We start from the raw sequence: 26632 nt of genomic DNA on the forward strand, positions 1-26632 counted from the left end.
CCTCCCAATCCCTTGGCCTTCATCAAACTATGGTCCATGTCCGTGGGGTATGTATCTATGTTCTTTTTAAAATATATTTTATTGACTTTTTTACAGAGAGGAAGAGAGAGGAATAGAGAGTTAGAAACATCAATGAGAGAGAAACATCATTCAGCTACCTCCTGCACATTCCCCACTGGGTATGTGCCCACAAACAAGGTATATGCCCTTGTCTGGAATCGAACCTGGGACCCTTTAGTCTGCAGGCTGACTCTCTATCCACTAATCCAAACCTGTCAGGGTATGTTCTTTATCTCTAATGTAGATAGTGTACTTATAAAGGAGATTGTTCTACAGATAAAATGCACACAAAAAAGAGAATCTGGTTTTGAGATCCCTTTTAATACTTCTCATTTTGTCCCCCAGCTGCTTATGGGGAGTGTTGCGTGTGCCAAGTACAGTGTGTGAAGCTCTGAGAGGCCCTCTGTGCCTCGGGGGAAAATAGACCTGCTCTTGCCCTCAAAGAACGTATCCTCCAGCACTCTATTTATTATACCAAAATATCGTGGTCCTAAGAATAATTCGAGACTTCTCATGTTAACACAATAGCCGTCTGTGCTGTTCGTTTCATATTTATAGTGTATTTTTCTGTTGTGTGGCATTGTGGTGTCATTCATATCGTAAACATGTACTGAGGACCTACTGTCTTCTTGGTACAGAGTGTTTACTACATGTGACCATATTATTCGGTGACCTTGAATATGTAGGTTCAAAAGGAAAATGATTCTAGCATGGGTATCGTTTATTATTATTTTCTTTATTGGTTTTAGGGAAGGGAGTGTGTGAGAGAGATATAAACATTAATGATAAGAGAGAATCATTGGTTGGCTGCCTCCTGTACACTCACACTGGGGATCGAGACCATAACCCAGGCATGTGCCCTGACCAGGAATCAAACCACGACCTCTTGGTTCATAGGTCCACGCTCAACCACTGAGCCATGCCAGCCAGGTGGGAGTGCTTTATTAGTGGTACACAGAATTTGTTTTTGAAATCTAGAAATGGAGAAATTAATTCTGCTGTAGAGGAACTAGGACAGTCTATATGGTACGAGCTGACCCAGTTATTTAAGGTTATTTAAGGTCTTTTTTCTTCTAAGAACAGATTTGCTTTCAAGGTTAAAACTAACTGAACCTATTAAGGTAGCATTGATCATCTCAAATATATGGTAGCTGGGTCCATATATTTTATCACATTATATAAAGTTCAACTGTCATTTACTATTCAAATGCTAATTATTTTTGGATCTAGCATCAATGTTATTGATTATTCAGAAAGTACTTTGAGGGTGCTTGATATGAGTAATTGCTAATTTCACTGAGAATCCAGATTCGTGTGTGTGTGTGTGTGTTTTAATATATATTTATTGACTTCAGAGAGGAAAGGAAAAGGAAGAGAGAGATAGAAATGTCAATAATGAGGGAGAATTATTGATTGGTGCCTCCTGCATATCCCCTACTTGATCAAGCCTGCAACCCCAGCTTATGCCCTGACAGGGAATTGAACCATGACTTCCTGGTTCATAGCTCCAGGCTCAATCATTGAGCAGTTCTGGCCAGGTGAGAATCCAGTTTTAAGCACCTGGCCTGGGCTGCTTCATGGAAACAAAGCATTTGCAGAGTGAGTGGGCCCAGCTGACTTCCCAGCGGTCACATCTGAACTTGGCTTTGTTGTTCTCCATGTCATATAGAGTCATCTTGTATATGAGCAAGACTTTGATTGCTTTGTCGGAAATAAGCATCATCTGAAATATTAAACCTTGGAAAACATGGAAAGTTAGTCAGTTGATTTGTGTTGGAAAAGGATTCACAAGAAATGTTGCATTTCTCAGAAAAGCAGTCGTCAGATAGGTGTGGAAATTTTTGATGTTCAGTCTGGGACTATCCTGAGACCTAAGCAATATGATAGCATAGCAAGAGTAAGTAATGCTATACAATTCAGAATGCTTTTAAGCTTCCTTGGGATTTCACATTCCACACTATATCCACAGACTGTGGAAATGTCTATAACTATGGTAGATGCTTAGTAAATATTTGTTGACTGGATTTTAAAAGGCTCAGTAATATGAAAATGCTAAGACTCATCACATACACATGTATTTACCGTTTCCTTTAAGGATCAATTCCCACAGATCTGTATTGGGTCCTACAGTATTACTTTAAATTAAGTTACTATAAAATTTAGCTTAATTTTAGATATTTTATTATCTATGAGGTTTTTTTTTTCTTCTAAGAACAGATTTGTGTTCAAGGTTAAAACTAACTGAACCTATTAAGGTAGCATTGATCGTCTCAAATGCTGGCAAACATGATTAAGCTGGTTGTAAAAGAAATGTGAAAGAAGAAAAATAAGATGAACTGTTTCAGATAATGATCCCTATTAACTCACACTCATGGCTTTACATGCATTTTTCCTTCAGCTTTCTCTCTCTTTCCCCGGAAACATAGTCTCCCTGTGAGTTTCCCCCCCTTATCAAAGAACAAAGTTAGTAAGAGGTAATTTTTTTTTTCCAAGCCAAATGTGACAGAACACACATCAGCATTCAGGAATGAGGTTTTAGCAATAGGTAGCAGTGCAATTGGTTTTGCCAGCAGCAGAATGTACAATCCTATTAGAGATGGGAAAAAGGAAAAGTATCACCTTAATTTACCTCCAGGCGATAGAGCAATAACTCGGGCTGCCTAGGGCTGCCTGTGTAAAGATACTTTAATCATACAGTAAAAACATTTTTAGTGTGCTGCCTCCTTCAGAAGAGCGAAGGCTTGCCTGTGTTAATAAATGAAATTCATCCAGCAAACAGTCTGGCAATGATGATATGCTATTCTTAATCTTTGTCAACATTAAATCTGTTGAATAAATGTAGCAGGCTACAATGAGATCAGCCCCCCACCCCCACCCCAACCCCTCTATCCCCTGTGTTCACTGCAGAAAAATTGGACTGCGGCCTTTGGTTGGGGCTGCAAAAGGAGAAATTGCTCTGGAATTAAGGGAAGTCAGAGTTTCATTGCACACCCTGCAAATGGAAATGCTTTCTGTTGTCCTGAACCTTTGGGAGGGAAGTCATTATAGTCACCATCAAACAAGGAAAGCGTTCAGCTGGGGTATTCCTCGTGTTTGCGCTCTAGCTGTATGGGGAATGTGAACTTTAATTAGTTCAGGTTGTAAAATATTGCTGAGCATTTCCCAGGCACTGCTTTGCTTTGTCGTCTAGGTCAGCAAGTGCAGCCCTGTCTTAATTGTGGCTGAGCTATTGTCTTGGACTGGTATTCCTAGAGAGCCTTTTACTAATTAATGATCATGTACCCACTGGGAAATCATGTTGCCTTGTGGAAGCTCAAAAATAGCAATGCCCTAATAGACTGCCTATTAATAGTAACGCAGAGTCAAGGACCTAATGCCATGTGGCAGTGCTATTCATGTGTGAACGCCGTCTGGTAACTACCTTAAGGTATTTCAGGCCATCAGAGGAGTGTGTGTGTGTGTGTGTGTGTGTGTGTGTGTGTGTGTGCACGTGTGTGCACGTGTGCATCTGAACACGTGTGTCTTCTTTTTGTCACTTTCCCTCCTCTTTGTCTTTCTGCTTGGCTCTTTTCTAGTATGAATTTCCATTTTCTGTCAACTCTATGATTGATTGGGTTCATGGAAGCAACATGTGCCAGTCGTTGCCTTTGAACCTGCACTTCAGATGTGTGGCGTTTTATTTTCTCTCCTGCCTCTTGGCTTATCATCAATTCTAGCAGTGAATTTTGACATGTGCAAATTAATAATCATCCAGTCAAAATGAATACGGTGACCTCTGCCCACAATGTACGAAAGGAGCCATGCAGTGCTCCTGTGCGTGAGAAGTTTAGAATTTAACGAGAGAAGCCAAAATGTAGGCGTGTGTGTGTGTGTGTGTGTGTGTGTGTGTGTGTGAATTTCCATCCGTCTCTAATAGTCTACCAACTTATTATAGTTAGGTGGAACCACATGATTTTTATATCTGCATGTGATCTACTCCCAAGAATAACAGTTAAATTCATGAAAGACAGAATTAAGCATTGAAATGACCTCTATAGGCTGGAAAGCTGGGCCAAAGCAAGGCAAGGAAGCAGTACAGGGATAAAAATAAAACTTAAATTGAGGTTCAAAAGTGAGGCTGTAGAACTGTAGGGTGGACAGGTGGCCCAGCAGTTCATTTGAGAACTACCATGATGTTTTGTTTTTGTTTGTTGTTGTTATTGTTGTTGTTGTTTTCATCATTACTCCAGAATCAAAGTCATTTACAGTGAATTAACTGTTTTTCACCTTTTTGCCATGGACCCTCAATAAGAAATACCTTTAAGTATTATTTATGATGGGAAACATATGAAAGTGTTCATTGGTAAAGTAATGGATAAAGACACAGTGGTGTGTGTGTGTGTGTGTATATTAGAATATCACTCAGTCATAAAAAATGAAATTTTACCATTTGCAAAAGCATGGATGGACCTACAGGGTACTATGCTAAGCGAAATAATTCAGACATAGACAGACAAACACCATATGGTTTTACTTATATGTTGAATATAATAAACAAAACATATGGACAAACAAAAACGAACCAAACTCATAGACACAGAGAACAAATTGATGATTGTCAGATGGGAGGAGGTTTGGGGAAATGGGTGAGAAAGGTGAAGAGATGAAAAAGTACAAATTTCCAGGTATAGAAATAATCATGGGGATGTAAATTACATCATAGGGAATATGGTCAATAACATTGCAATAACCCAACTGGTGTGGCTCAGAGGTTGAGTGTTGGCCTATGAACCAGGAGGTCATAATTCAATTCCCTGTCAGGGTTCATGCCAGGGTTTTGTGTTCAATCCCCAGTGGGGGGCATGCAGGAGGCAGCTGTACAATGATTCTCTCTCATCATTGATGTTTATATCCCTCTCCTAATAAATATATATTTTAAAATTATGTTGCAATAACTGTATGGTGTCAGGTTGGTACTATTCTTAATGGGATGATTGCTTCCTAAGGTATATAAATGGTTAATCACTTTGTAGTACATCTGAAACTAATATAAGATCATATGTCAGCTGTAATTGCAAACAAACAAAAAAAGAATTGATGGAACATTTGCAGTAAATAACATTTTGTTACAGAGGTTGGGGAAAAGAAATACATTTATCCATTGTAGCTGCAAAGGCCCTCTCACTCTTGCTCTCTCTCTTGTGTGTTCTCTCTCTCTCTCTCTCTCTCTCTCTCTCTCTCTCTCTCTCTCTCTCTCTCTTTCTCTCTTTCATTTTCTCTCTTTTCTCCATCCCTCCCTTTTCCTTCTGTCTTATTCTCACACACATATTTTACAAAGCACTATTTATCCTTACTCCATACATCATATTCTGATTTTTTTCATCATATTGTATTTTATTTTTAAAAATACACAGGCCAAACATATTAAGTGATCTTACTACGTAATCATCACTAATTACAATTTTAAAAATAATGCAGACTTGTTCCATCTCTTCCTATAGGACTAACAATTGTATACATTGGATGAATTACAGTACTCGTGTATGTAAAAGGATTTGCTTCTTTCTCTTTTGAGATGGTCCTATGAAGCAGTGTCATTTCCTAATGGCAGAGGTTATGGTGAAGGAGAAGCACATGACATGAATCATGTTGTCCAAATGAATTACTGCTGTCATCTGAATTAAAACAGATACATTGTTCCAAATCAGAGTCCTAAGTGACTTGAACATTTCCATCAGAGATTGTGAATTATTATGTAATGGAAGCTAACTAGTTGTAGTTTTTTCATTTTTGAACAGCCATATCTGTCAGACCCCAGATCATACACAGAAGCCAAGTTGTGCCATAAAAAATGCAATGTGGGAACCAGGAGACAGCACAGAGTCTGTGAAGGAGTCGGGCTGCTTGGGAGGTCAATGACTAGACCAGAGCATGGAGGGAGCAGGTCCAATTTATTTTGGTGGTTTTTTTCCCACCTCATCTTCTCTTGGATGCTTCCCAGTGACTATGCCTATTTGTTTAAAGGCCATTTCAAACCTCTCTGTTCTCTGCTTGGGGCTCAGGTTTAATAGCCAGAAACTGAAGTAAGATATTCCAAAGGTCCCCTGGTTATTAGGAATGTAATATTGGTTCTCTGCAGGAAGCCATGCAAATGGCTGATAAGCTCTATCCACTAAAAATGAAGCAGCTTTATAGCTAATTTTAAAAGCCCTATGTTGGAGATATCTTGGAAGGCTTGCTTTAACTAGTTATGAATTAGTATATTGCCCTTTTGCCTCCCCTTCCTTGCTATAATTTTTCTTTCTACGAGAACAGTTATCCTGGCGAACTTTACAATCTTTCTGACAAGATTTATCTGTTGTCATGTCTCCTGGCAGGGCATTTCTGCAAACACCTTTAGTTCAGGAATGTTTCCCTTTCACTTAACACACACTTGTTGAGAGCTTATATGTGCCAGGGACAGAGAGCACAGAAGATCAATAAGTCATTGACCCCCTTTAAGACACTCATCAAGGTATCAGATATGAAGGAAATTTCAAAATAGTGTGCTAAGTACTATCCTGGTGGTAGATGTAAATGTAGTGTGAAATCAGTGGCCAGGACTGTTTTGGTGGTTAGTGATATCCCAGAGGAGAAAGTGTTCAGGGAAGGGTGGCTATTCCAGGAGGAGGGAACGACATGAAGTAATTCCAGGAGGAGGGAACGACATGAAGGGTGTCTGGAGAGAGGAGAGGAAAGATCATTTCAATGGCCATGTGTGCTACTGGAGCTTGTCTCGGTGCACTCGTTACCTCCTTTGGACCTGCTCTGGATGCTGGTTCACCCAGACTCTCAGAGGAGAATGGTTCCCTCTGGCACTCCCTTGGCAATTATTCTTGGATTTGCTGAGACTTTGCACTGGAGAGGGAACAACATTTCACTTGATTCATGACATTGGGTGTCTGCTTACATCTCTGGTCTGGGCTTCTGGTTGTGCAGCAGATGCATTGTGGAGGAGCCAAGGCTGCAGTGCCAGCCAGGGTGCTGCTGGCGTCCATCATGCCACCCACCCCCACCCCCTGCCCCAGGCTGTATGCTGGAACAAGGTTGCAGAGCTACATCTGCGACAGCTTTGCTCGGGTTATGTGAAGACATTGCCCACTGGTGGGAAGCTTAGATTTTCTCAACTGGGCCTCCTGCTATTTTAATTAAACTTTGCTTTTAGCAGCTGTTCCTGTTTCCACTCTCCTGGGGCTAACTAGGTGTATTTGTGTATTTCATTTTGCTTTTCAACTCATTGCCGGATGGTTGACACTGTGAATGGATGTTAAAAGTTATAACAATCCTCTGCTGGGCTCTTCTGTACAATTATCAAAGCCACATTGGAAGTAGAAATACCACTCATTATTCAACAAATATTTGTTGTTCAGATACTATGTGCAATAACTGTCAGGTGCTCTGTAGGTGCTGGAGTCTGGGTTGAGTAAGACACACAGGATCCTCTCCACTCTGGGGGATATTATAGTCTATTGGGGGAGATGGACATTAATCTTACAATTAAAGTCATATGTGATGGAACCCACTCCTGAGAAAGGCAGGACAATGCATCCTTGGCTATAGAACATGCCAAATAGTTTTTTAGATATTTGTTTATATTGATTTCAGAGAGGAAGGGAGAGATAGAAACATCAATGATGAGAGAAAATCATTGATTGGCTGCCTCATACATGCCCCTCACCAGGGATCAAGCCTGCAAACTAGGCATATGCCCTGATGAAGAATTGAACTGTTACCTCCTGGTTCATTGGTCCATGCTCAAGCACTGAGCCACGCTAGGTCATTTTGAGCAGGCAGCTGGTCAGAACTGACCCCCAAACTAAAAACTTACCCATGCAACCTATAGTTCAGAATGATCTGCAATTCCAGTTTTATTCTCTTTTCACACTCCTGTGTTTTCCTATCTGTTGCATGCTTCCACAAGTACCTAAGGTTTTCCCTCTATTGGACTCTGAAGTGGAGATGAGTGAAAGGAGGGAGGGAGGATGTGGTGATGGCCAAAGTATCCAACAGGCCCTCCTTGGTGAACATATTGTCCCTTTTTTATTCCCCTTGAATCCTAAGGTTGTCCTTCTTGTCTGACCAACAAACTCCTAAACTATGTCGAGTGATAGCTCCAACATACCACTCTCATACATTTTTATTTCATGAACCAGTTTTCCTTTGGAGATTGGATATGTATCAGTAATGTCCATACACTGTCTGTACCAAGCATCAGAATCGCTCACTTGCACCAAGCAAGCACATTTTTTTTAATAGTCTCTTAATATAAGATTGGAACATATTTCATATCATCTTCAATTTTCACAGTAGCTTTTTTTTGTTTCTAAAATAATTATTTATTATCTATGCATATTGCTTGCTTTACATTATGGGCAGATTCTAAATTAATATTCTTACTAAGGGGAGAAAAATCGACATGATTTTTCATCTCTGTCTTAAGGAAAGTGCATAGTAATTTGCTCACAAATCTCAATAATTTGTTCTAAAACTAACATTTACCTGTGTTGCTGTTTACACCATTTAGAATCCCTAAGCACATTTAAATAGGAATTTTGAAAGAGCCATCCTGTCTGCAGCATAAAAGCAGCATGGTCACCACACATGGGTCTTCTAACGGCATCCCCCACTTCTTTTTCCTTCTCTGTACAAGTCAACAGCTATGTGATCAGCAAAAATGCAAGCCTTGTGCGTATGCACGCTGGTTTTCATGACTGTAACTAGATGAAGACCCTTGTTTTTTCTTGTCTCTTGTCTTGTCGGAGCCTGATCTAACAGAGTGAGTTAGTACTTATCTGTGTGTCTTGTGGATGCTTCTGGTACTGCCCAGAGCAAGTGGGCACATTTCATCTCAATTACGAATAGGAGATGAACGCAGGGTGACGAGCCTGAGTCAGAGGTTAGAAGCATTTAATGGGATGAAATGCGAGTGAAAATTGGAAAACAATCCCAGGCCTCTATAGAAGATGAGAACAGGAGAAACTCAATTAGAGACAACCATACCCTTTCCTCCTCCTGGGCCGGGCTTTCTTTGCACTATTGTAGTTGCTTATTTGGTTATAAATAGAAAAGCAAAGAGTTTATTGTTCCCATTGTGAAGAAAGGTGAGGTGGTCTCCCAAGATTTCATTCATGTGCTCCAATGCTTATGTAGAGTCCCTATAACCTAATCAACCTAACTTAATTACCTAAGCATGGCACGGTCTGAGATTTCCAGCACGCTGGTCAAAGGGAAAGGACGTTTAGGAGGATTGAACCTGAAAGGATGAAAGAAAACAAGTTTTCTAGGGAGCTTTTCCCATGGTCAGCTATTCTAAACTTGTCAAAATAAAGATAGTTCAAAGTCTTGAGGTCACAAATAGGAGAAAGCAACAACACTAAACATAGACCCCATCCATCTTCCTTTGTTTGGTGTCTGTTTGGTTTCTATCACCTAGAATGTGTTGTGTTTTTTGTTTTGTTTTGTTTTTTGCCAAGGGACTGAGTTCAGCTATTTTGCTTACTCAGTAAGCATCCAATCATCTGTGAAGGCAGAGCCCATTTGCTTAAGAGAAGAATAAGTGAGCTGCGTGTTTCCGTTATTTTATTAGTACATCCCTGAAGGCTGTTGTTCTGTGTGGACCAATGTGTAGGAGATTTGTACCCAGTCAGATGTGGCTTTTCTTAACAGTTTTCCTATTCTGATATGGGGGGAAATTAAGGAAAGAAAATAGGGTTCCCTCCATTTTCCAAAGCCACAACATGTCAGCATAAAAGGGGAGAAATTCCAGTGGGTCTGTCTCAGAGTCATGATTGGGCATCGTACCATCCAGCACTGCTAGCAGAGTAACTGCATGCACTTTTGTGCATGGACACTTGTGTCCACACTGTAAAACCTTTGCCCTAGTCATTTTGCTTTAGAGAATCTTTCTTCAAAGCTGACATCTACAGCCTAAAAAGGCTTTTCTAAGCAAACCTCAGAGTCCCAGTCCACATGAAGACTTGTGTATAGCTCATCTGCTCAGAGGCCCCAGATGCTTCTTGTGCTGACTTTGAGCTGGTTGCTAGTAAGTCTAAATATTGGATTAAAGTATGACTAATGCTGACCGCCTGTCCACATGAACATGTTCTTACTTGAAGAGCTAAAGGCTATGTCCTGACATTTTATTTAAAATTCCCACAGCACTTTTCAAGATGGAAGAGTTTTAGGAACTAATTTTAATTTAATGAAAGTGGTGCCTCATGTGAAGTTTTTCTTCTCAACATTTTCAGCACCATGTCTCTGTCAACACACTTTCATCCCAGTTGTTTTGTTGCTTCGTCAAATGGTGGATATACCGTGAGGAGTGGTTTAAAGATTTTTATTTATGAGGTCAACTATTACAGATGGTAAATTGTATTTTTTTTATTTTTCTTTTTCTCCCCCAACAATAATACAAATCTTACAAAAATTTATTCAAAAATGTGATCAGAAACTGCTGATGAGTGATAATTGGTGCAACTTTTCTGTAAGGCAGACAATTCAAATGCTTTTAAAGATGTATATACCTTTTGACCTATTAATTCTACTTCTAGGAATTTATTCTGAAGAAAAATTGGAAAGTGACATAGATACAAGGTTATTCATCTGATCATGAGTTATAATAGGGAAAAATAAAAATATGACCTAAAGAATGACCTGACAAGTGGGGCTTGATTAAATAAATGATAAATATCATATTTCACATGCTTACTGAGCACTTAGTGCATACTAGCCATTCTTCTAGGATACACAACAGTAATGCAATAGAGAACAGTCTTTCACATCAAAAGCTTACATTTGATTGTGTTGGTGGGCTAGTGGGAAAGTGAGTGTTACTCCACAGTTCTTAAAAGTGAAGTATATAAAACTATAGTTACTGGTGTGGAGAAATATTCAGTATGCGATGGTGAGGTTCTATAAGTACTGAGAAATATGCTGTTTTGGGGTGAAAATAATACAGAATAAAGCAATACACCAAAGAGAGTAACAGTTATTATCTCTGGGTCATGAGATAATGAGATTTTGTGAGGTTTTTTTTTAACTTATTTATGTTGTATATTTTTTTCTATAATGAAGTCTTCATTTTTTTTTTAAATATATTTTATTGATTTTGTACAGAGAGGAAGGGAGAGAGATAGAGAGTTAGAAACATCGATGAGAGAGAGTCATCGATCAGCTGCCTCTTGCACACCCCCTACTGGGGATATGCCCGCAACCAATGTACATGCCCTTGACCAGAATCGAACCCGGGTCCCTTCAGTCCCCAAGCTGACGCTCTATCCATTGAGCCAAACCGGCCTCAGCTTCTTTTTTTTTTTTTTTTTAAATACAAAGACTAACCTAGTAACCAGTTTGATTGCTCAAAAAATTCCTGCCCTCCTCCCCCCCTTTCCTTTCCCCTCTCATCTCTCTATCCCATCTATCATCTGTGCCTGAAACACAGGAATACAAAAAGCTTCCCTATTCCTTTGTCTACCGTTGCTATCAGACTCTCTGTCCAGATACCCAACCAAACTCCTCTGTGCTCCAGTCTGTGCTCATTTCTTCTTCTAAAGAAATAGAATCTAGCTAATTAGTGCCCTTCATGGAAAAACCTCCGTGCTTTCAGACACTTAACAAAACCACTTCTGGACTTTATTTCCTATATTGTCTGAAAGCATTTTTTTCCCCCATTGAGATTTCAGCCTCCCTTTCCATTTGTCTGTGTGGATTCACACCATTGTACTGGGTATGGTAGATATGCAAATTAGCACAGACCACAGAAAAGATCTGAGTCTGGGTTACAGGAAAGAAAAGGATCAAAACTGAATGCCAGCTGGGTGTGTTGCTTGCTGCCTGGTACTCCCTGTCTGCTTCCTCTTTTCAGGCGGTTGATGCTTGGCGCCAGCTACTCACCAACAGCCTGAGTGCTGTGGAGAGAGAACAGGTATCCATGTTGAGTTCACTAAAAACCAGTACCTAAAAGTTTGTGGGTTGTTGTTTTGTTTGTGTTTTTTTATCTAACCCCAAATGTATGTTTACTGAGCCTACACATCTTCGCCACCAGGGAGGCTTAGTGGTGAGCAGGCAGCTCAGTTTAGATTTCCTGGGTCCAACACACACAAGGAGAGCTGTCTATTTTCATTAACTCCTAATAAAAGCTTGAATGCAGCCAGCAGTGCTTTGTCTTCACCTTCTGTGCAGCTCTGCAGCTTGGAGCTTTGTGAAATAATGGAATGAAGGTGGCTTGCATTCCAGCACATAATTGTGCCCCACCACTGCATTGTGGGTTTTTCTTCTCCTTCTGCGGAGATGAAAGGTATGTAATCAATGGGAGGAGGCATGAAGAGGAGGGATCAGAGGACTGAAGAGTCACAGGGTGGATGTGAACCGGTGAATGAGAGCCTGTGGAGAGAAGGAGCCCGGCTGGTGCTTTATCTGGGGGCCTGAAGGTATTGGTTGTGACAATCTGGGGAGGGTACCTTCCCTCCTTTAAGTGCAGGAGAACATCAACCAGTGTCTCTAGGAGGCTACAGCTTGGCTTTCAGCTCAGAGGACATACCATGACACCATCTGCTTTCTAGGTAGCAAAGGGATTACCCAAAGGTGAACGTGGTTTTTAAGAAAACTGTCTTATCGAATAGGATAATTCACAAATAGTTAAATTTCAGAGCCAGTGAGCTATCCATTCTGCATTTGCATTACAGAAGACTAAACTAGATGGCAAGCTCAGCCCATCATTTCATTTTGCCCAGTGATCCCAGGATAGCAAAATGTCTAGTTGACTCAAGTACAGCTAGTTACCCCCAGTACAGCTCTTGGTCAGACACTCCAACTTGCCTGAATTTACCGAATTCATAATGTTATTCTTCACTTATTTATTCGCCATTTACAGTGTTCCACATTCCTAGCCACCATCCTAGGATAGAGAAAAATCAGAAAGGTCCCTTCCCATAGGAAGCTCTTAGTCCAGTGCATTAGGGACAATAATAAAGTGCTGAGACAAAGACAGAAGGGATAAGCCCCTAGCCAGCCTGACTGGGTGAGGGACCTTCTCTGAATCTGAAACCTTGAAACTTGAACACAGAGGCAGTTTGGGAGGCAAGGCCAAAGAAGCAGCATGTGCAGTATCCTGTATAATAAAGAGATAATATGCAAATTAACCCTCACACCCTCACAAGATGGCTGCCTACAACCAGGCTAGCAGGGAGGTTAGTAAGGATGACCAAACGACTGAGCAAGCAGGCTGCAGTGGGGTGACTAGGCCAGCAGGTGGAGGGGGGGGGCGACTTTTGGGGCAACCAGGTTGGCAGGGGAGGTAGTTGGAGGCAACCAGGCTGGAGGTGTGGGCATTTGGGGTGACCTGGCCAGCAGCAGGGGGCAGTTAGGGGCAACCTGGTCGGCAAGGGTGGTAGTTAGGGATGATCAGGTGGGCACGCAGTGGCAGTGAGGGGCTATTAGGCTGGCAGAGGCGGGCAGTTAGGGGCAACCAAGCAGGCAGGCAGGTGAGCAATTATGAACCAGTGGTCCATGATTGTGAAAGGGATGTCCGACTGCCAGGGATTGGGCCTAAAACGACCTTGAGGGGTTCTGGATTGGAGAGGGTGCAGGCTGGGCTGAGAGGACACACCTCCCCCTGCTCCCTCCCCTGCCATGCATGAATTTCGTGCACCGGGCCTCTAGTTCTTTTATAAAAGCAAAGGAGTGATAGATATTTAAGGAAGGTTCAGTTCACCAATTCATCTGTTCTCAAACCAAGCCACCATCTGAGAATATTCTGAGAAGATATGAAAGTGGATTCAGGATGATACCTTTTTTTAGCAATGAAGGAAGGGAATAAAACTGTTGAGTTTCCTATTACCAAAGAACTGATACCAACCCACTGTGAGGAGCTCAGGGGCATGGAATTGACTTCTTTTTCATGATAATGGACACATGTGGATAGATCTGCAGGCAACTCCTGTAATGAAGAGTCTGTGACTCCTATTCACTGTTCCAGATCCCAGGCTTGAATTTGTCATTTGATGAGCTGGGCGATTTGCTTAAAATTGCCAATTAAAAAAAAAAAAAAAGGACATTAAAGTATATATTTAAATACACTGTATATCAGGTATGTGATATAGAAAGTATATAAAAGTATATGCATATATGATATGTATACACTAACATTTATTTGAATGATTTTAAATATCTAAGACCCTTTTCACCCACAATTTCTCTGCTCATCTTGTCTCACCCCCATTTCAGCTCATTTCCGTTATGTCATTTCAAATTGGCAGCAGTTACAGATGTAACAATAGGATTGCGTGGGTTTATGAGGATGAAAAATATTCCCATTCTTTCTTAATTATGACCATCTGTTCACAACAGTGATCACTGTCTGAGAGCCTGATGCAAGTCCAGGGATTAATAGGCGAAGAAAGAAAAAACGGTGTCTGTATGGTCCTGCTGAAGGCAAGCACGGTTTGGCTAAAGGTGGTTTCCAGAGCCCCTGAAGAACGTCAAGGTGCTCCCAGCCATTTCAAAGTGCACTTAGATGTTAGCATCTGAGAATGCTGGGTGAAGGTTGCATGGGAACGCTCAGGACATTTGTTTGCACCTTCCTGCAAATTTATAATGATCAAAAAGCTAACAAATATTTTAAATGCACTGAGAATTGGGAATCAATATTTTGACTAAAAATAAGAATTAGCACAAATGAATATGCTTTATTACAAGCATCTACAGCCGAAACCGGTTTGGCTCAGTGGTAGAGTGTCGGTCTGCTGACTGAAAGGTCCCAGGTTCGATTCCGGTCAGAGACATGTACATTGGTTGGGGGCATATCCCCGGTAGGTGGTGTGCAAGAAAGAGGCAGCTGGTCGATGTTTCTCTCTCATCGATGTTTCTAGCTCTCTAGCTCCCTTCCTCTCTGTAAAAATCAATAAAATATATTTAAAAAAATAAAAAAAATTAAAAATTAAAAGCATCTACAAAGAAATGCCATCAGGGTGTTTTTTTTTTATATTGTTGTTTAGTCTTTTCTTTAAACTGCCTCAGATTCCTTAATACTTATCTCTACAGGGTGATTTTCATTATGTTGTAAGCGCATGCGTCCAGAGGATTTTCCTGAACTATTTGTTGGCATGCTGTGTTAGCACTGTTGTGGGTGTTTGGGTGTCATGATTTTGCGGCAGGATGTCATTGATTCCTGGGATATGGCGTATGGGATATGATTGGGAAGTAGATTAAGTGAGAACCCCAGAATATAATAGTCATCTGGTTGTGAACAGCTCCATACATTTTTCCCTTTCAGCTCAAATATGTAGAGCCTGTTTGTTTGTTTGTTTGTTTATTTATTTATTTATTTATTTATTTATTTATTTTCTAGAAAGGGGCATTTCCCTTTCTGCCTTTTTAAAAAATATATATTTTATTGATTTTTTACAGAGAGGAAAAGAGAGGGATAGAGAGTTAGAAACACTGATGAGAGAGAAACATTGATCAGCTGCCTCTTACACATCCCCCACTGGGGATGTGCCCTCAACCAAGGTACACGCCCTTGACTGGAATGGAACCTGGGACCTTTCATTCCACAGGCCATTGCTCTATCCACTGAGCCAAACAGGTTTCTGCTGTAGAGCCTGTTTAATGAGAACAATGTACACATCCTTTTCTAATACTTGTTTTTGAATAAAGAAGAACAATTATAGCTTACAGGGGCTTCATGCTGGGATCAACTAATCCCAGTTGAAGCTGTTGGCAGTTCTTATAAATGTATTATACATGCATGCATGCATACATGCATACATACATACATATTGTTTGTGTATCTGCTTTGCTTATACAATTAAATAGTAAGTTGCCGAATGGATTCTTGTTTGCTATTGTCTTTCTTATATAGCAAATTAAGACAAAACAGTAAAAGAATAATTTTATGATCACAAACATCTCAAAAATATAAAGAGTATAAAAACTCAAATTCCAAAGAATTTTTAAATGCCATTTTCCTATCCACATTAAATTTCAATTAAATAATATAATCATCTCAATTAAATCCTCTTTGAGCATTTCCATGATAGATGAAAATGTAAAGGGTAGGAGTCCACATCTGGACATCCCACCTGAATTTTTTCACTGAGCAGCACTACCTAGAACATGCTACAAACTCACTGTGAATGATTTTTTGTTTAATAAGATATATTACCCATGTCCACTTCCGCTTAATACACATGTGTGGATGGACAGAGGTCAGACCCTGCTGATTCAGAGACAGAGATGAGGAGGAGAAAGAACTAGAAGCCTACATAGCACGTGAAGGTGGGATTGTTAGAGTAGAGAAGAAAAGCCCTGGAAAGAGAAAGACATCTGCTATTTAAAGAGCTGTCACAGGAAACAGTGGGTACAGACTTGTTCTGTTTTATTCTGCGATGTGAGGGGAAGGGGTGCAGGTAGAAATCACATTTGAAATTAGAGAGACCAACATTTTGCCTCAGTGTGAGGAACTTCACTTTAGCTTAAACACCCTAGGAAATAGAGAGGATCCAGTCACCAGACCAAGGACCAGCTTAGGTGCCTGGTCAAGGATGTTGTGGGAGGGATGGTTTCACTTGAGGGTCAGTTATAGTCAGTGATCTTTGAAGTCTCTTCCAGATCTGATTTGAGTGAGGTTAACTTATCTCAGCACTGATGTAAGTTACTGCTGATTCAGTACCAAGACTTCCTTTGTTCATGAAAACAGGTTTACTGAGTGGCAGCTATACACCAGGCACCAATATGGGCAGTGAGACTATAATGCAGTGATTCTCAACCTTTCTAATGTCGAGATCCTTCATTACAGTTCCTCATGTTGTGGTGACCCCCAACCATAAAATTATTTTCGTTGCTACTTCATAACTGTAATTTTGCTGCTGTTATGAATCATAATGTAAATATCTGTGTTTCTGATGGTCTTATGCGACACTGCTAGTGGTTCTCAACCTGTGGGTCGCAGTTGAGAACCAATGCTGTAGAGCCTAAGACTATTGGAAAACAGATATGTACATTACGATTCATTAACAGTAGCAAAATTACAGTTATGAAGAAGCAATGAAAATAATTTTATGGTTGGGGTCACCACAACATGAGGAACTGTATTGAAGGGTCGTGGCCTTAGAAAGGTTGAGAACACTGTTATAATGTATTAAAGCAAACAGACAGAGACTCTCCCCACAGAGCCTACTTTCTGTAACAGGCTTATGGAAGGAAACTCCTCTCTGGAGATCAGCACTCCAGCACTGTGATGGGTAATGGACCAAGAATATGTCCAAAACATTATATTCTGCATATTTTTCTAAATCAAAACAGATTCTCTTTGCAGAGGATCAGTACTGTTTTATCTATTTTTTAATATTCTAGAATGATATACCAAAAAGTACTTTATGATTTCCACAGTCAATCTGGAGAACTAATATAGAAAAATATTAACTCCATAATATTTGCCCAATTAATGACACTTCTCTATCAGAGGAGAAAAAAATTTATTTGGGCACAAAACACTGTGCAAGTTTGATATCTCTATGGATTCATAGTGTTTCAGTTAACAACTGGTTTTAAGTTTGGCAGACCAGGTTTGTTTATGTACTGTTTACTTAACCTAATCTCTGTTTTCTTATCAATAACATAGGGATAAAAACAGTAATTACCTCATGAGTGCTGGGCACTAATAAATATTTGCTGAATAAGTGAGGAATTTAGAAAATGTCATAAAGAATGCATTTATCACATGTCCATAGTACCAGGCCCTTAATGAATTGGGTGTGGAGATGATGGTAGTGATGATAGTGGTTATAAAACTGTCCTTATTTGGAAATAATATGGTTATCTACATAGAAAGCTCTATGGGATTTGTAAAATTCTGTTACAACTAAGATATAAGTTTAACAAGGTTACAGAATATAAATCAGTATTAAAAAATGACTTTTTATACATTTACAATTAACAACTGAAATTAAAATAATAATGCCATTGCCTAGCATGAGAAACATGAAATGTTTAGGAATGAATTTGACAAAAGTTGTGTAAGATCTGTATAATAGAACAATAAAGCATTATTTAGAGAAAACATAAATAAATAGAGAGATTTAAGCATCAATAGAATCAACGTTGCTAACATGGCAATTCTGACCAAAATGATTTAGAGTCAACATCATAGTTGTTGGGTTGTTTTTTTTTGTTTGTTTGTTTTTTGTAATTTTTACGAAAACACAATCTGGAATAGCTCAAACAACTTTGGAAAAAAGAGCATAATAATAAGAGTTACACTTCCTGATTTCAATACTTATTATGAAGTATTAACATAGTGTGATATCAGTGTGAAGATAGAATAGATCAATGAAATAGACTAGAGAGTTTAAAAATAGACTCAGACATATATGTTCAATTGATTTTTGACAAAATTCAATGGTAATTCAGTGGACAAAAAAGTTTTTTCACCAGTCTGGGCTGAAAGAATGGACATCTATATATAAAAACATAAAAAATGAACTTAGGCCAATACCTTGAGCCATATACACACCTTAGTCAAACTTGATCCTAGACATGAAGATAAAACCTAAAATTATTAAATTCTAGAAGAAAATGTAGGAGGAAAACGTTTGTTCTTAAACTAGGCAAAGATTTGTAGATATAATATCAAAAGCATGATTTACAAAAGAAAAAATGATAATTTGGATATCATCAAAATTAAGTTTCTGCTCTTCCAGAGATACTTATTATTAAGAAAATGAAAAGACAAGCCACATACTGGAAGAAAATATTTGAAAATAAATTATCTGATAAAGGAGTTCTACTCACACCTATAAAGATCCCCCAAATCTTAATAAGAAAACAACCTAATTTTAAAAATTGATAAATAATTTGAGCATTTATCCAAATAAGATATTCAGATGGTAGTAAGCATTTTTGAAGATGCTCAACATTATCAGGAAGATGCAAATTAAAACTTCAGGATGCTACTGCATGCCCAACTAATGGTGCCAAGTGAGGATATGGAACACCTGGAATGCTCCACATTTACTGCTGATGGTATAGAAAATGGTGCAGACACAGACCTGTCATATGCTATAGCCATTCTACTCCTAGGTTATTACTCAAGAGTAATGAAAGTAATCCCATACAAAACTTGTATGTGAATGTTCTTAGGAGCTTTATTTGTAACATCCCAAAACTGATAGCAACCTAAAGGTCCCTCAAAATGTCAAAGTTTGTTTTTTAACTGTGGTATACCCATACAGTGGAATACTAATTAAAAATAAGATGGAAAGGGGATAATATATTGTTATACATTGTGGGGCAGAAGTAGGTTTTCAGTTGTGAATACTCAAAACACAGGTTTTATTCCTACATTATTGTTTACTAGAGGCCTAATGCACAAAATTTGTGCACAGGTAGGTGTGTGTGTGTGTGTGTGTGTTTGTGTGTGTGTCCCTCAGCCTAGCCTGCACCCTTTCCAATCTGGGGCCCTTCAAGGGATGTCCGACTGCCCATTTAGGCCCAATTCCAGTCGGACAGTTGGACATTCCTCTCACAATCCAGGACTACTGGCTCCCAACTGCTTGCCTGTCTGCTTGCCTGATTACCCCTAACTGCTTCTGTCTATCAACCTGATCGCCCCCTGACTACTCCCCTGCCAGCCTGGTCAACGCCTAACTGCTCACCTGCCATCTCAATTATCCCTAACTGCCCTGCCCTGCTGGCCTGGTCACTCCCTAACTGCTCTTCCCTGCCAGCCTGGTTACCCCTAACTATCTTTTCCTGCAGGCCTGGTCGCCCATAACTGTCCTCCCCTGCAGGCATGGTCGCCCCTAACTGCTGACGCCTGCAGGCCTAGTCCCCCCACAGTTGCCCTCCCCTGCAGGCCTGGTTCCTCCCAACTGCCCTCCCCTGCTTGTAGGCCTGATTGCCCCCAACTGCCCTCTTCTGCCAGCCTGGTTACCCCTAACTGCCCTCCCCTGCTGGTCTGATCACCCACAACTGCCCTCCCCTGCAGGCCATCGTGTGTCCACATTGGGGAAGCCATCTTTGACCACACAGGGGTGGACATTTTGTGTGTTGGAGTGATGGTATATTTGCATATTACTCTTTTCTTAGATAGGATTGTATTATTTTCCATAGGCTACCTTTGCCCCACAGAGCAAATACAACAGAAGTGAATCTCAAAAAAGTTAATCTAACTGAAAGAAGCCAAACAATAAAAGTATGTCTGTATGACTCATTTCTATAAAATTGAAGAAAATTCCAAATCTAGTGACAGAAAGGTAATCTGGCAATAAGGAGAATTAGGAACATTTACAATTGAGATTAAAAATGAGGAGGAGGATACTTTTAGGACTAGTGGTTTTGTTTGTTAGCTTGTTTTAATGGTTTCAGGATATCATAACCTGTAAAATTATTTAAACGTGTAGTTTATTATATGTCAGTTATGTCTCAATTTTAAAAAGGAATAAAGAATGCCCGGTGGTTGTCACAAATCTAAGGGCTCATTACATGATTTGGGCAACCTTGATCAACCTTGATGTTGAGTCTTTGCTTGATGGTAAATCACGTGGATTTACATTTTCAGTTGTGACCATGCAGATCATAGCTAGCTGTGAGGACATAGAAAAAAGTGAGGAAATGCTATCAGTGGATGTTGGTAGTAGTCATATGGTTAATACGGAGCCTGAGTTGAATCTTGCAATCACTGTTAACACATTTCAGTCACTCTTTTAAATCTGTCCTCAAATTTTTGGATCATGAGATGGATGTCAGAACACTGTGTTCCACGGTACTCATTCACACTTCTAGTTAATGAGTAAATATAGCCATACACATGGTTTTATCTTAATAAGAGAGTGAATTCTGATTTCTAGATGGCATTTCTATCCTTCCTTTAAAAATACAGTAAAATACAACCATATGATTTAATTCACATTAGTGGATGCCTTCATCAAGGACTTCTCCAAGTCATTTAGTGTCCAAAGTCTGTGATAGACCATCTTCCTCTCTAACAGCTGAAATGAACGAGAATTAAGGAATCACAGGAATCACAGAGCAACTCTGTGAAGGCAAATCTGGGTGCATGTGAGTGCACATGAGGGCCTGTGTTGTGGGTGGTCAGGAAATGTACAAACCACACCAACTTCTTTCAAGTTGTTGTTAATTGAGACAATTTTTTTTTCTTTTTAGTGGCCTTACTTTTCTGTTTTCCAAGCATGCCAGATAGTTTTTAGAAAGGATATGTCATGGGCAAGTCACAAAATCTGCAAAAATGCCCCATGACCAGAGAAGAAATAAATTATCTCACAAGATAGTATATCCCCAAGTTCTCTCCCTTCAAGATTGTCCCTTACTTTGTGGTGTGGTTAGTATTTACCAGGCTTTTTGTATTGCTTTTGATTCACATTGGTTTATCTTATACTCAGCATCTACGATGCTGCAAGCATTTGGCCAAAGTCTTAGGATACATTTAATTCCATGATCTGATCACTACAACTGAAATATGGGTAATAAAATTAGGCTTTTTTAGTTTAAATACATTGTCCAGGGTCAAACAGGTAGTAAGTAATAGAGTCTGGATTTGAAACTAGAGTATTCGAGGCAGGCAGACTGGGTATTTCTACAAATAGCTGTGGAACCTTGGGTAAGTTACTTAACTTGAGTTTGAGACTTAATGTCTTCATCTATAAAAAAGAATTATAATATTTAATTATAGAGAGAAGTTGTGTTGCAAGTCTCATAGAACATCATAGATGCTCAGTAAACTCTGTTCCACTTGCCTCCCAACCCCTTCTGGTTTCAGATCCTTTGCCTTCCCAGCCTGTCAGTCTCAAGCACATGAGTCTGAGTTCAGCTGTTGGCTGTGCAGTTATCCACTCAGTGCAGCTCTCCTAGTTCAAGATCTGTCTACTCGGAAAGGTTCTGAGTATCTTGAAGACAGAGATGCTCTCTCACTTATCTCTGTCCCTCCAGTGCCCAGCTCAGGGTCCAGTAGATGTTCATGAATCAAATTAGAGGGCCAGTGCACAAAATGTGTGCACTTGTGGTGGGAGGGTGTCCCTCAGCCCAGCTTGCACCCTCTCACAGTCTGGGAATCCTTAGGGGATGTCCGACTTCCAGCTTAGGCCCACTCCAGCAGTCAGACATCCTTAGTGCTGCCACAGAGGCAGGAGAGGCTCCCACTACTACTGCTGTGCTCACCAGCCATGAGCCTGGCTTCTAGCTGAGTGGTGCTCCCCCTGTGGGTGAGCTCTGACCACCAGGGGCAGCTCCTGCATTAAGCGTCTGCCCTCTGGTGGTCAGTGTGCATCATAGCGACCCAGTTGTTCTACAGTACAGTCGATTTGCATATTAGGCTTTTATTATATAGGATTTACAACTGTCTTCAAGAGGTATTTCCAGCACTTTCAGATAATTTTTTACAACCAGTGTCCCACATCCCAGATTCTCCCTGTCTACTCTTTGTCTTCAGTCCAGATACCACTTCATCTCCATCACTTGAACATCCTCTGATGGTGAAGAGCTCCAGTTCCCCTGGGTGGTAGCACAACCCAGGTCTGTGTGGTGGCCCATAGTTGGGACTGCTTCGAGCGTTCTGCTAAGCTGGCCATGGATTTGTGATGGGCATGTGCCCTGTATTCACAGATCTTCTCATACCTGCCCAGGTCTCCTTCTCTAGACCTTAATGTCATGTTGACATTCTACTGTACCTCTCAACCCAGCTGATAAGGCTGCCTGTTATTTATTCAGACACATAGCTACATGTTTGCAATCATTCATTTTTAATCCATTGGTTGCCTCCTGCTGCGCCCAGACTGGTGATCAAACTTGAAACCTGGGTATGTGCCCTGACCAGGAATCAAATAGGAAACTTTGTGGTTTATAGAATGAACTTCCAACCTACTGAGCCACACTGGCCAGGGCAATCATTATATTTTTCCCCTGTTTTTCTTCTTAATCTTGTATCTAGTATTCAATATTTAATCTTCTAATGCCATATTAGCATTAGACTTTCGGGAATCATCTATGAATCTACAGGAACCCTGTGCTGTATATATTCTCATTGAGAATATTTAAGCTTATCTTTTGTCGGATGGCTAACATTGCTTGTGAAGGCTTCTTTAGTGGCTAACTTTGGATTTGAAAGGTCAGCATCAGTAAGGTTATCTCCTTTGAAGAGTTTAGCAGTTCTGAGATTTCGGCAACTGAGAATTTCATCCTAATTGTTTCTGGACAGACGCCCTCCTCCCTCTCAGTTGCTATACTTGTCAATCTGCTTATGTAGGGTCTGTATGTGCTTAAAATGGTTTGTCCAGAGTTTGACAGATATACAGAAGATAGAGTTTTTGGATCAGAATTGAAGGACTATTTTTGACTAGGTTATAACATGAATTCCATGCATGAGTATCCTAACTGCTTAGAGGTTTTGTAAGCTGAGCCCCAGGTTTTTGTTTCTTCCCCACCACAGTGGAAATGCGCGCAGTCCTGTCCCTGTCCTGTTTCTGAGCCAGTTGATGAGGGTGAGGGCTGTAGAGACACTGCATAGCACTGTATCTGGCTTTTCTGGCAAATGCCTCACTTCCTGTTGGCACTTGTTTCATCCATAAAATGAGAAAAGGTGGGAGGGAGAAGATTGGGCATTTATCTGGTCCTAATTTTGAATAATCATCCATAAGTGTCTCTCAAAGTGGCTCAGAGTTTATTTATGGCTTCCCGTAGTGTTCTTTGGGGGCCTGGAGCTCATTCAGACAGTGTGTTGGTACGGTGTCTTCCCTGATTGTTTGCAATAACTGTGACATTAGAGTTTTAGGGAAACTGTATGAAAAAAGGCTGACATATTTGCATGCAAATTATTTGTATCCTAATCGGCAAAAGCGTATTTGAAAGGTCTTTTTTAGATTTTTGTGAATGAGCACATAAAATCATTTGCCTTGAGAGAGCTTTTGCCACATAGGAAATCACATGGAGACATTAACCTGATATTGTTCTAATTCCCCGGGCAACATGGGAAGTATTTTGACCTCTGCCCCACTCTCTTCCCATTGCTTCCAACTGTGAAGCAATTTGGGGTGGGAGGGTGTCCCTCAGCCCATGTAGTGAGAGTCTGTCTATCCCCAAAACGCAAAGAAAGCATTTGTGAATTTATTTATAACCCTCAAATGGTAGAAGTACTCATTAGTATGGTTTTGCAGGAAATAGTTTTCTTGTGTAAGGCGGAAACATCTTAATGTAATCCTGTATTATGGGTTTCTTTTTATATGCCAACATTACTTAGCACAGCCCTCATGAATTTGGGATGATTTACTGAATGTCCTTCAATTTCACGGTAGCAATCATGCTCTCTGTTTCCTCCTAGGAGTCATCTCTACTGCAGACATCCTGGACCGAGAGACAACAGGGTCCTACTGGCTGACAGTGTATGCCACGGACCGGGGCGTGGTTCCCCTCTATTCCACTATTGAGGTCTACATTGAAATTGAGGACGTGAATGACAATGCCCCGCTGACCTCGGAACCTATTTATTATCCTGTCGTCATGGAAAACTCTCCCAAGGATGTATCTGTCATTCAGATTCAGGCTGAGGATCCTGACTCCAGTTCCAATGAAAAGTTGACATACAGGATTACAAGTGGGAATCCTCAGAATTTTTTTGCCATCAATATCAAAACAGGTAAGCGCATGCTCATATGACTCTTTACAATTGGTAGGCCAGCTTTTAAATATATCAGCCTGACACTTGCTTACTTACACTATTTTATTTATCCCCTTATTTATTTATTTATTTCATGTGGACAGTATCCTCCTCTCAAAGGGGGAGTTTCTGAAAAGCTATGCATTCTACTATATGGTATATTTACATTTCAACTGATAACAAGGCGAAGTGATCTAATAAAAATTAGAGGCTTTTGTGGAAAGCCTTGTATTTGTTTTATTCAAAAGAAGAAAAAAAAAAGGCCCAGTCGGTGTGACTCAGTGGTTGCGGGTCGATCTATGAACCAGGAGGTCATGGTTCCCTTTCTGATCAGGGCAGATGTCTAGATTGCAGGCTCCACCCCCAGTGTGGGGCGTGTAGGAGGCAGTCGATCAGAGAATCTCTGTCATCATTGATGTTTCTATCTCTCTCTCTCCCTCCCTCTTCCTCAAATATATGTATATATAAAGAGAGAAAGAGAGAGAGAGAGAGAGAGAGAGAGAGAGAGAGAGAGAGAGAGAGAGAGAGAGAGAGAGAGAGAGAGAGAGAGAGAAAATGATTCCAGGATACTGAGAGGGCCAACTACAGACTTTCAGACTTTCTGTTTCTGTTTCTTAGGAGAAAGTAATGTGGCTATGAATGAGCTATCTGTGACACCCCTCCTTCTTAGAACTTCCTCCTTGCTTAACCTCCAGCTTGCTGTAAGGTCTTCTTAAAGTCTTACTTTTAAGCCTGTAGTTTCTTGTGATTCCTATATCTACCCATCAATGAAGTGTCAGTGTTTAGAAGGACTTCTGGTGTCTCAATCTCTACACAAAGTATATAAACATTTAATTTTATGGTCTTTTGCTCAAAACATTTCTAGAGAGTGTAATGGGGGGAAAATTTTTGAATAAGAATCATAAAGGACCAGAGTGGAATTTGTTTGAATGCATTCCGAGACAAGTACATAGACTGGAAGATACTTTACAAGTACATAGACTGGAAGATACTTTATAGAGCGAATCTCAGTTGGTGGCTTTCTTGTGTTTTGCCTCTTCTAGATCTTAACTCAGGAAAGTAAAACACTCAGTGAGAGTTGTGATGGATAAAGTTTTAATTAATTGAAATTTAGAAGAATGTAAAAAATAGATACTATTGCTCTCTCACCCTGGAAAAGTGAAAAGTTAGGGTAGGTTGGTATTTGTTGGTGTGGATACATTTAGCTTTCCAAACAAACTGCTGATCGTATTGGTACAATAGTTATTTCTCCTGCCTGTGTTTGTTAAAGTAGAAACACACAACTGACCCCAGGCATTTTATAAATGTGAAGTTCCCGTTAACATAATTTGATGAGAATGCCAAGTATTTTGGAAACCATTGATTGTCTCTAATTATGAGTGAGTCAGTCATTTTGTTAAGCAGAGTTTAACATTCTAACAGTGTTGCCGAAACAGGTTTGGCTCAGCGGTAGAGCTTCGGTCTGCGGACTGAAGGGTCAGTCCCAGGTTCGATTCCAATCAAGGGCATGTACATTGGTTGCGGGCACAACCCCGGTGGGGGGTGTGCAAGAGGCAGCTGGTCGATGTTTCTCTCTTATTGACGTTTCTAGCTCTCTATCTCTCTCCCTTCCTCTCTGTAAGAAAAATCAATAAAATATACTTAAAAAAAAAAAAAAGCATTCTAACAGTGTTGAATCAGGATTTGAATTGTGTTTCATTAAAAAAACAGGGGTCTTTATCTGTCAGTGAGTGAGGCCTGCCTGAACCTGAAGAGGTCTCAGAGATTTGGAGCCTGGCCCAACTTTTCAGAGCCCCATTCGGTAGGGAAAACTGCTGGTGCACTTGGCGAACGCCTGAGCTGTGCTGGGAAGTCCCTCCTGATTCGCTTTCTCGCTATAACAAAGTGCCC

General features: G+C 40.3%; 1 protein-coding gene across 2 annotated transcripts in view; it reads left to right on the forward strand.

Moving 5' to 3' along the window:
- Positions 1-26632, forward strand: part of FAT3 (FAT atypical cadherin 3) — a 636217-nt gene that overhangs the window by 266732 nt on the left and 342853 nt on the right. For both annotated transcript variants that reach the window (XM_045577545.1, XM_045577546.1), the window contains exon 3: positions 24407-24721. In XM_045577545.1, the coding sequence (XP_045433501.1) occupies positions 24407-24721 (315 nt within the window). The remainder of the gene's footprint in view (positions 1-24406; positions 24722-26632) is intronic.

The sequence above is a fragment of the Pipistrellus kuhlii genome, unplaced genomic scaffold (assembly GCF_014108245.1).
Source record: "Pipistrellus kuhlii isolate mPipKuh1 unplaced genomic scaffold, mPipKuh1.p scaffold_m20_p_9, whole genome shotgun sequence".
NCBI classification, from domain to species: Eukaryota; Metazoa; Chordata; class Mammalia; order Chiroptera; family Vespertilionidae; genus Pipistrellus; species Pipistrellus kuhlii.